Raw genomic sequence first — 12218 nt, forward strand, 5'->3', positions numbered from 1 at the left:
GAGAAAGATTTTTGGGTTGCTTAGGACAATTTTCCTTATTTAGGACAGTTGTTGAATTTTGAGATTTACAGACAAAAAGCAAATATACTTGTAGAACTGTCCAGGTATTTTAATAGTTTGCAGAGGCCTAAACAACTGCATCCTTCTGGATCAACAAAATCACTTTCTGTACAATTAAATATGTTTTTCCTGTGTGTAATTGGCTTCCCCGTGTGTCTCATTATTTTCCTTGTAGCCTCTTCTTCTGCCTAAGGGGGGACCTAGGTTAATCTGTCAACTCCAGTTAGTTTTGAAATTCCTGAGGCTGTTTGCAGAGGAATTTCCCCTTCAGAGGCTCCCCATTTCCCAGTTAAATTTATTGGAGTGGTAACACAACTATTCACATTGTCAACAATTCTTTAGTACTGGGAAGGCTGACAGCAAAGTTAAGATTCTTACTGGGTGAAGCTGCAGTTCTTAAGGATACCTGCTTATTTATATGTGAGTATACATACACATTCTTACAAACTTGCTGATACACAAGCAAGTACATACACACACACACTAAAAATTTGATGAAATAACATTTCGTTCTTGGGTAAACAAAGCCTAGGCCCATACAACCCTTTGTTTCTAAACTTCAGACAGCTTCAGTCAAACTTCTACAATTGCATGACCCGTGTTTAAGAGATCAGGATTTAAAGGTAACTGAATAGTGTAGCCAACATTATCCCAAAGTATTTTTGTTTAAATATATTGAATTATTTAAATTTTTATGATAATTGTGTAATTATATTTCTTGGGACACAGAAACCTGTTGTGTCTAACTGAAGACAAGCGTTCACCCTGAGTAAAGGGGTGGACAACTGGGACTATGATGTGCGTCACATTTCTGCAGTTTGCTCGTGCTAGAGGGTAAGATGAACTGCTTTTGTGGATACTGAGAACAGCGTTCGGCACACAATCTGCTGGCCATTTCTGTGTTTGCTAATATTTCACAAACCTGCAGTAATGCTGGTTTCCAAAAGCTTCCGTGGTGGAGTCATGTTTTGCAGCATGTTTTCTCTCAAATAACATATGACTGATCCCATCAGAAACAAAGCTTGTTTTACATGCTCTCTTCAAAGAAATATAGTTTGTATGTAGTAGCATTACAATAATTTTTCTTAGTGTCATAGGAGTTGATGCTTTGTTTCCCTAATGTCATCGGGGGAGGTTGTCCCTCTACACTGAGCTTCGGCAATATGGAACTGTTACTCCCCATATTAGAGTGCCTGTCTGAAAGCCTGATGTACAAGTAGCCTAGCTGACAGAAATAAGCTGGAGCTATTAAAATAACCGTAAATGAAGCTGACAATAGGAGCTGTCTGCCATTGTCCCAAAAGATTTTTTGAACTGGAAGTAATCAGCCGAGTTCTAAGGCAACCCCGTCAGGGATCTTCTAATTGCAAAAATTCCCCCTCGCCACCCCCTGACTTCCTGAAAGCAAGTTCACAATCTTTGGGGGCCTTAGCACATTTATTACTTTTAGCCCAGACTACATTAGTATGGAGTCATAATTTCTGGGCATAATCTTTTATGTAGACAGTTTAAAGAACGTATTTTTAGAACTTCTCTAGAACAGACTAAACACTGTTTTCAGTTCATTTGACTTGTTTTTGTACAAATGTGCTGAAAGCAATGTGGCAAGAACTGGAAGCCAAAACCTTGCTGGGTCTAATTATTTATAAATCTTTTTCTTGGACCCTAATGTGTTCTGCTTTGCCTCCTTAACTAAGATGTGCAAAATCTGTTTTCTTAATGTTTTAAAATAGAGTCCTGTGTTTGTTGCAGAGTTGTAACTGTGCGCATCTTTTCTCCTAGGTCTTCATACTACCTCTAGGTATTTGATTAAGTAATAGCTGCTCTCTAAGCTATTGAACGTTTTGTATTTCTTCTTAAAATATCTGTATCTATCTCATGTATAAGCTGCACATAGGGGAGATCAATAGTGACCCTTTCTCTCCAACACAATTCAAACTGCTGCCATCTGTTCGTAGTTCAGAAGCGATTCATAAACTGTTCTGTGTTTTAAGCTTTATGTCAAGGTCTGGGTTTGACCATATGCTGAGGCTCTCTGGATGCCAAGTTTTTGTCCCAAAATACTGTTTTATTATGAATGCATTGGGAATTTCTATGCATTTATGAAGGTGAGTCTGCCAGGTTTGACTGGACACTGCTAATTTTTGGCTGTTCCAACTAGTCTCACTGTCGTTACATTAGTGTCATAGACAGAAATTATTTCATTTTTCATACAGTAGATTATTTTATGGAAGTTGGGAGTTTTTAAAACTTATATCAAATTTACTTAAAGTAATGGTAGAAAACTGGATTTGTCTGTATCCTTTGTTATATTTCACCTTTTCAGTGGTGAAACTTAATGTTCATAATTTCATGATAAAAATCATAATCATAAAACTGATTATGCTTGAGCCTTTAGTTCATTATTATTTTTTTTCTGTTAAAATCTCAGATCTGTTCTAATGGTGATAATACTACTTTTTACGTGGTATTAAAAGTTGTGTGTGCTCTAGGGACCATGTATGCCCTACAGTGTTATTTTTCCCCTTTCACCTTTCTGAACTTGCAATAACTGGACCGTGGAAAGAGCACAAGCATTGGTGGACATGACATGTTTGAAGTTCCTGCAGCTCCACAGTGAAATGTCATCTACCGGTTAAAGAACTGGTGCGAATTCATTACAGTTACATCAGCTTGCTAATACTGCTAGTGAGAAGTTATTTGAAACTTTCTAAGCAGTGATTTATGCTAGAAAATGAGCCATTTGTCCTTGAAACCGTAACTAGAGTTGCTTTCCATTTAACAGTACTGTCTGAGCATGATTTTTCAGATGGTAGTACACAAGATGACATGAAACTTATCCAGCTTTCTCTGTCAAAGAGCTATACATACAGAAGTTTCATTCAAATTTCTGGGTATCTGCTTTTATAAAGGGTGACAAAAGACTTGTGATTCCAGTATATTAATTTCAGCTTATTTTTAGTGTTTTTTTCCCTAGGTAGTCCTGAGAGAGATTTTTTGAGTTTGATGAAGCAGAAATTATAAAATCTGATATTTTATTACTTATCTTCAATAACATATGCAAGAAATATGTTTTTTAAAAGAAAAAACTAGGATACAACCACTGTATAGAAACATATTGAGTGTCTAAATAAATAATTACATAAAATCTAAACATGTGACAAGCTGTAAATGTTAAAAGAAATATTGATGACACAATAGATGACATTTAAAGCCTTTTGGGCTGCAAGTAATAATCCTAACTATAGCCTGTGAACATAACCTGCTGCAGAATTTCTCAAAGGTAGTTGTTTTTCTGGAGGGTTAAGGTTTTGTTTTTAATATTATTTTTGGAAAGCAGTTATCCAGGATACACACGAAAGGTAAAGGCACAAAGTTACTGAAAAAAGAAATCAGAATGTGTTAACTTAAGGTTCAACTATACTCAGGCAAAATCAAAGAATCACTGAATTGTTAAAAAGAAACAATGCAACTGTTTCAAACTAAATTGAATTCTTAGTGATGCATATTCATATTCCTTGGATGTTTGCAAACAAGTAATTTGAATTCTTCATGAGTTATGCAAAATGCAATATTGATGGCTTGTTGCTAGGCTGCAGTCTTCCTGCGTGTGCCTAATGAGATGCTCCTGGAGAAGAGGAGAGAGAAAAGTAGCGAACACCTCCCATTTATGTGTGATTCAAAGGCAAGCAATAGCTGCTGCAACTTCTTCCTCTCCTTCAGGGCTGTAACCAAGGATTATTTATATTCTGAAACAATACAGTTTAGTCTGTTGTGTGAATCAGACTTCTTGCATCTGATATGTGTGTAGCTTGCATTGTCAGTGATAAGTTTTTAAATTACTACAAGTTCAAACCATATTTCTCTGGGTGGCTCTTGCACTTTTTTCCATAGAAGCATAAACAGGTGATGCTTCCTGTTACAAGTGCACATGTGATACAGGTACGCAAGGCTAGCACTTTTCCAGTTCAGTTTATTTATCAAAATACTACCACTCTTATAAGAGAGAGGTTGTATATCATTTGTAAAAGTTTGTGCTGCCAGCCGCAGGTCTTTAGTATTTCACAAGTTAGAGTGCAGAGCCTTTTTTGGCATACTGCCCTGTTTATACAGGGGACAAGCTGACATTTCACTTCTGCAAAAAGAATCTCATTCCATTCCTTCTTCAGCAGGAGATTGTTTCAAGTTCACAGGATGCAGATTTTGGTCTTTTCAACTGACATTTTAAGTGCTGAGTAGTTCCTTGTCTCTGTGACAGGACATACTCAAAATCTTCAGTACTTAAGGACAGTTGGTTTGTGTAGTATAAAGACCAATGTTTTATTGTGCTGCCTTGTTTGTATTGGTTTTGTTAAGTGGTTATTATTTGGCTGATCAAATAATATTAAATTTTGTTGTCATTGGATGCTATTGTAAAGGAACTGTAGGCTTAAGGCTCAGTTGTTCCTCACAGGATGCTCTGCAGAGACCTAAGTTACAGTAGCACAGCAGCCACAGGGAAAGTAAGGTTTTCTTTTTCTTTTTTTATTTTTCCCCCTTGGAAATTCAGTATGTTCCATATGTCAAAGCTTTCTCTTTTCAGTGCACTCTATGGCACATAGGACTACTTGGCTGTACATATGGCCATACTTAGCTACTTCATGGCATTTTCAGTGTTGGACTGTAGTGGCGGTCAGAGGTTGTCTGGCCCATCAGAAATACAGATAAATTGGCTAGAGGATTTTTTTAAATTGTATTAAAAGTGCAAAGGATCTGAGATATTTCACTGGTGATAATTAGTTCTAGAATCACAATTTGTACCAGGTACTACAGACAGGTATAGTACTTGTAAGTAGTGTGCCCTGGTCTGCTGTAGTTTCTTTTATCTTGTGCACCATAACTGTTACTAAATTTTCATTCCCCCCACACCCCTTTGCTTCCCCCAAAACTACTTTGCATAAAGTGGAGGAAAAAACAACAACATACATAATACACAGGGTTGCATTTGCCTACTGTCCTGGTTTGACTGTGCCTCTAGAAATTACTTAAGGGGAAAAGGAGAACGAAAGAGTATGGATGTTATTTGACTCCTCTGGGGACTGCAGAGAAGCAGATAAGTACCATGTCTTCTATTCTGGATGCTTGGATGCTCTTTATTTTTATTTATTTTTTTTCCTCATCCTATCAGATCTGTTATAGCCTCTGTATTTATACAGCTCAGGGAAAAGATGGTATAAATTTCTTATTGTTAGAAGACAAAGCATGATAATGTTGTAATATTTAGTAAGATTTTACTTTAAAAAGAAATAAAAAAAAAAAAACAACAACCACACCAAACCACTAATCAAGGACTCTGATGTGATTATTTCGTTGTTCTAAATGCCTAAGTGAAGTTCCACAAAACTTAAAGCAGCAATTTGACCAGAAAAAAATGCAGACTTTTGAGATGGGGTTCTTTTGACCCGTGTCCACGTAAAAACTAATTTTATAAATATTGGTAACTTTATAGAAAACTGTATGCAGCCTATGTAGTGGTAAGAGAGATTCAGGTAGTAAATGGCAGTGTGTACTAAGCTGAATACCACCCCTAATTCTAGTTTTAATTGAAAAGATTGTGTAGACTTTAGTGATGGCTTACAAGAGTAAGTGACTTACTCTTTGGTCAGAACTCGAGCCAAAGTTACAGTCTGTGTTGGTGTAAATGCAGGCTTGTGCCGCTGAGGGACAGCATGCCGTTGGTAATAACGTGCTTAATCTGCTCTTTTTTTTTTAAGTCTTTAATTGGGATTGGCTGTTCATTGACGGTCATATTTGATCAAAACCTGTGTTCCTGCAGTTCTTAAAATATTGCCTTTTCCCCTCAGAGATGGCATTTAGGCAGCTGAAGAAGCTTTTTGATTTGTCCAGCTTATTAGAATTTAGATTAATTAAGTTTGTAATCAGATTTCAAGAATCGTGTTCCAGGCCAGGGATTTCTCTTAGTGTGGTTCAAACGTTGCTCCCAGGGCAAGTTCTACTAAACTGTGTTTTCATGCTTTGCTGAGAAATGATTGCAGGTTTTGATTTCCATTACAGAATCATTAATATTGTTAATGAGAGTTCTCATGGATAAGTACACTTAAGGAGGATCATCCCTGGGAATTGGAGGTATTATAGTTTAGGCATTTGTTAATCAGATAGAATTGGCAAAGGTAAGACTGTGAGATTTGAGATGGATTTATATGTTTATTTTTGTTTTAAGAGTGACTGGTTTTAGTGATTTGGGTTATGGGATTAAAGTTGGAAGTGATGTTGGTTCTTGGCCTGAGTGGGGTTAATGTTCTAATTTTTCCCCATTTGCTGTATTCTTAAACCAGCATGTTCCTCCATACTGAATGCTGTCTTATTTCCGTAGTATAGTATTCACTTAGGACTTTTTCCTTCTTATAATAAAATCAACAGAAAAGTCCAGTTGCATCAAACAGTAGCAATATCTAGTCTAAAATTTCAGACTCACGGAGATTATAAAACTCCACTGTCGTCTTGCAAATGACTGAGAAACATTTCATCAGAGCTCTTTTGTATTCCCCTTTGGCAGTTAGCAACTGATGAATATTAATTTATTTTTATCCTAACCACCTGAAAAGCTTAAAGATTGCATGTCCAGCGAAGTGAAAATGTTTTTGGAATACTCATTTCAACATATTTTATGAAAAATAATATTTACAGGTCTTTGGGATTATCGTGCATGCTAAAGATTCTCTGGTGGAGCTCTGTGGAAGATTTATCTACTCGTCTTGCTACATAGAAAGCAAATGGCTTGTAAAAGTCAAATGTACTGATTTGCTCTCAGCATAGAGAATAGGAAATTTGCTGACTAAAAAAAATTTTTTTGGATGTGAGAAGAGTTGGAGATAGAGCCTTTAATACATTGAAAATATAATAGAAGCACTTAAACTGTACTCCCTAAATGCGATTTGCACCACTGGAAGAAAAAGGCAAAAGTACTTCTAAGAAGACGAAACTTGCTGCTGAAATTGATGATACTGATTAACATCTTGCTGATACTTAATGGATCTAGCTGATTGTAAAATTAAAACAAATTAACTCTTACTTGGATTGGTTTATCACTTTTTTGACGTTTGATTTCTCATCATTATCTGCTGTAATGACTGGTGTGAGGTTAGATTGTGCAGTAATGTTAGAGGGGAAAAAAATCCAAGTTCTCCTGATTGTGTTTTCTGACACCAGAAGAATTCAGGTGTTGGTAGTCAGTGCTTCCCCCCCACCCCTCCCAATCTCCGCCCAGGCTTGTGTACCGGATCAGTATCTGCTCCATTTTATTGTTGGGTGGCAGCAAAGTGCAGAAAGTTGAGTCACGTTAATAGACCAGTCATGCCTTCTCTATCTGCTCGCCGAGCTCTGAGTAATGAAGAAGAACAAGGTGTGGTGAGCTCCCCCACCCCCTCAACATGCAAGCAATGAAAGGAAACTTTTGCTCTTATATCCTCCGGTCTTCTTTTACATGTTTTTTATACCGGAGGTATGTTATTTTGGGTCTTCATTTTAATATTGTCAAAGTAATCCACTTGTCATGCGTGATGTCCATCTAATACATTTTCCAACTTCCATACATGCCTGTCTATTCCATCTATTTTAAATTCTTTAAGTGGGAGGGGTGGAGTATTTTTTTTTTTTATGTTTTTTAAGTAACCTTTGCCTCTAGGAAGTGTTTGATTAGGAATTAATCTGTTAATAACAGTAAAATATAAACAGTTACGTAGGCTTTTTCGCATATCTGAATGCTCGTAATATGTTATTTCTAGCTACTTTATACTTCCATTTGTGGTTATAAACAGCAGAGCATAGAGAGAAAATGTTCATCCAGTGTCTGTTGGGTAAGAAACATGAGAAAAATGGAAGAGTAATTTTTAGTGAATAACATTTTGTGTTACTTTTGCTAATGCACACAGCCTATCGGTGACCCTGTAGAAAAATGGAGATATTCTGAAAACCAGAGCTACCCTGTTGGACGAAAATCTGTGTTATATGACTTGTTGAGTAGTCAGGTACTCAGACAGATTGCAGCCCTTTTCATTGGGCATTTCTGCAAAAGTCAGTGTCAAATATGCAGCAGTAATGCCAGATAGCCAGAACTAACTTGAAATGAAAAATGAACTGAAAATAAAGTTGTCCATTTTCTCTATTGTAAAATTAGTCACTATTCCTGTATCCCAGTAATGCTTCTACATATTTCTTTCTGAAATACTTACTGTTGTTGGTTTGGTGTGGTACTTTTTTCTTCCCTTTCCCCCTTTAGAATACGTGATATAAGAGAACAGAGACATGAGAAATGGCAGTTCACGAAAGCATAATTGGTTCAGTCTTCCTTTCCTTGAGGGAGGCTTTGATAATTAAGGTGGTAGAATCTATTAATGCCAGGTGAACAGATTGCGGGAGAGCTCCACTACTGTGAGAGTCTCTTTCTCTGTTTCTTTAATATCAGGCAAGGCTATCTTAAAATTAATCTGCCACTTCTGATGTAGTTACTGTTAGGAATGCAGGGCAGGTGTAAAATGATAATGGTTGCTCAGTTCAGCACGTAAGCATCACCACTGTGCTTTGCACAGACTGCAAGCAACAGAGCAGCATTGCTGGAGGCCCTGCAAAGAGGGAATTACAACAGGCTAGGCTTGTGTTTGGGAGGACATGAATGTTTTACAAAATTTTCTGAGGCATGCACGGAATCTACCCAGACTGAAGATGAAGTGCTTGCATGCCACATCCAGCATTTAGGTTTAGAAATGAGGCCACAAGAATTAACACATTTATTTACTCCCGGGCAAGTCTCCTGGCTGAAGCAGAGAAATGCAAAAGGTGTAACATAAGCAAGTTACAAAAACAGAATCCAGGTAACTGTGCTCAAGACTAGGTCTCCTTTTTTGAGAGAGCAAGTTCATGGTATCCTATTTAAAATCACTCTTTATATTAAATTGAGAAATTGTGCTATTAGCCACAGCACAAAGCAGCGTCTTTATAGGATTTTTTTTTATAACAAACTGAAATTAAACAATGCAAATAAATACTGAGCTAAAGAGATGAATTGTAAAATGTCAGCGTCCTTAAAGTGAACACCTTGACTTGGTTTCTGACGGTGTTCCTCTTCAAAGAAGGAATTTATAAAGCCACCAGTTAGCTTTCAAGAAAACTTGTATCTAATGCATATAGATTTTTTTTTTTTTTTTTTTTTTCAAAGTGCAGTGTGTTACTTGCCACTTTTCATCCCAGTGGTCTGAGACTGTATACAACCAATTTCCATACTGACACCTGGTGGTAGTTCTGGGATACTGTGTTGCTTAAAATGCTATATATGGGCATTTTGCAGGTTTAGGTATTAGACGCTGTTTCTTCCAGTCTTCCTAAGATCTTACTGACATCTTAAAATATAAGATGGTCACCATCAACCCTTCATACATTCTCGCAAAAAGCAAAGAAAGTAATGAGTAAATCAGTAATTCCTCAATATTTATCTAATTTTGTTTAGCCTGAATATTTAAAAAATAAAAATGTCTGGGATACGTGAAGGAAATCATATCTATAGTTAGTCATTTTTTGTAGGATTTATTGTGAAAGGATAGTGGCATAGTTCATCAGAGTGTTACTTAACTGACAGTATGCATGTTTTGTGAGTGGCTGGGCTGAGGACAAGGGCCACACCATATATTAGAGTATATAATAACATTTTTTCTTATCAGTATAAGAAAAAATAAGAGCCATGTCAGAGCCTTTCGAGATTGCCACAGGAGTGGCTGCAAGGTGTTGGTCTCTTCCTTCCTCTGGAATGTATTTAGCTTCATTTTAAGTTCTATATAGAAAATGATTGATTAAGACAGCCAGTAAGAGCAACTCGATTAAGAAAATAAAAGTGCAGTTTTATGGTGCAGTAACTCTGTGAATCTGTGTAATGTTCATCCCTTGACAAATAAGTTATGCCATGTCACAATTTTTTGATATACAACATATGCATTTTATGACTGTAGATTGTAGACTAAGGTGCTTGTAAAAACAGGGCTGTATTTCCTTCACAGTGGATAAAAATTTGAGCCCCTCATTATTTATTTAGTTCTGGTTCAGACAAACTGCTGTATGAGGTTTGTCTAGGTGTTCCGTAAATGGTAATTCATTTTATGGGTGCTAAAATGAGCTAGGTGTTGCTTTCTATTATCAAAGTAATGGCAACCAGTGGTTGGTCATAATGCTACAAAGGTTGCCTTCAGGTCTAACTTTGTTTTCCTTTTCTGTGAGATTTCTGTGTGAGTCTAAATACTTATGCACATTAAGAAAATTCAGTTAAATAATTTATTTGGGCATGTAGATAAGAATGTTTTATATTTAAGTATATTAATATGTGTAACAGTAAACAGATCAAGAGTCTGGTATCCAAATCAGTTTGATATACTATAATATTCAGTATATTAATAAGAGAGTCATTCAAGCCCCCCAAAATTGTGTATTACCCATTATATTTAATCCTTCCAGCAAAATAGTTTTGTGTTTTTTTTTTTTTTTCAATAGTGTTAATTGATCTGATAAATCTCAAAAGACAATGGAAAGGAAGTTAAGTAATATATTGCTTTAATATCTGGAACACGTAATCGTTGAAAACTGTTTTATTGATTTTGGTTTTGGTGTTTTCAGGTTAGCTTTAATGCTTGTGTGTGTATATTAACGCAGCTTGTAGAATCAATGTCAGCTATCCTGAACTTGTTGATTTTTTTCTTATTTTCTAAGCTTGTTGCTTGCTCTGTTTCTGCAAACTTCTGTATATTTATTGATCGTTCTCTGTTTATCTTTTGTCCTGTTAAACAGGTATTATTGAGACAGCTGATCGCCTGGATCGTGAGACTACTTCACATTACTGGTTGACTGTTTATGCAACAGACCAAGGTGTTGTGCCTTTATCATCTTTCATTGAAATCTACATAGAAGTTGGTGATGTTAACGACAATGCTCCTCAGACAACAGAACCAGTTTATTACCCAGAGGTCATGGAAAATTCACCTAAAGATGTATCTGTCATTCAGATTGAGGCATTTGATCCAGATTCTAGCTCAAGTGATAAATTAACCTACAAGATTACAAGTGGAAATCCACAAGGATTCTTTTCGATAAACCCCAAAACTGGTAAGTACAACACAATGTTTTATTTTAAATATGAGTGAATCAATTTATTTGCATAAATACATAAAATGGACAAAATCAACATCTCTAATATTGTAACCATGCTTCACAGTAGTTATAAATGGGTATCTTGGTCTCTGTCAATATCAGTAATGTTTACAAACCTGTAGAAGACTATCTGAGAGTGAAACTGTTCAAAGTACTTGAAATCCGCACCCTGCACATTTAGGGAAGGCTTACTTCAGAGTAGCTTAGCTTTAGACTAGTCAGTGTCCATTTCCATTTGCAGTGCTGTGATTGTGCTCTTAGAATGCTTTAGCTTGGCTACATCCAAACTGTTTTTAGTGATCTCTCTCTTCAAATTTTCATTCATAGTTTATTAGCCCATGCCCGTCCACCAGCTAGTGTTAGCCAAGACAGTGCAACGGGATGTATGCATAACTGTTGCCGCTGTACAAGATACAAAATCTGGAAGGTAATCTCTATGTGTGGTTGATGTGTAGTGAAAAGGAAGTGTGAATTCAGTGCTTGATTGGAAAACTTCAGAAAAACTTACTGAGGGTTTAACAGGAAAGTACAAATACAAGAAACAGCTCACCTTTTAGTATCTGTGAATTACAAATACTGAAATCTATGTAGGGCAGAGAGACAGCAAACAAATAATCCATTTAAACTGAAGCTGCAGAGTGAGTTTAAAAACAACATAAATGTTGTTCTCCATCCCTTGTGAATGAATACTGAGAAAATAGGTATTCCGGATGTTTTTTACGCAAATCTTTCCTGATATTAAAAAAAGAGGTAGCTGGGTAGAGCATGGTTCAGCTTTTCATATGTTATGTTTAGGTGCCTTTCTATAGTACAAATTACAGGAGACTTTTCTGATTCACTCAAATTTCTCAGAATCCAGAGATTTTTATACTAGAGATGCTATAGGAATATAGATGGTGATTTTAATCTGTAACAAGACTAGTAAGTAGAAAGGCATGACAAAAACCTTGTTATTCATTTAGCTCTTTGTT

At 36.3% G+C, this 12218-nt stretch overlaps 1 protein-coding gene across 1 annotated transcript in view; it reads left to right on the plus strand.

The window, feature by feature from the left end:
* FAT1 (FAT atypical cadherin 1) overlaps nt 1-12218 on the plus strand; it is a gene marked incomplete at both ends in the record, with an annotated part of 99343 nt that overhangs the window by 16710 nt on the left and 70415 nt on the right. Inside the window, one exon of the mRNA XM_084286306.1 lies at nt 10888-11202. Coding sequence (XP_084142432.1) covers nt 10888-11202 — 315 coding nt within the window. The remainder of the gene's footprint in view (nt 1-10887; nt 11203-12218) is intronic.

This window comes from Netta rufina (genome assembly GCF_964035555.1).
Source record: "Netta rufina genome assembly, chromosome: 4".
Classification (NCBI taxonomy): domain Eukaryota; kingdom Metazoa; phylum Chordata; class Aves; order Anseriformes; family Anatidae; genus Netta; species Netta rufina.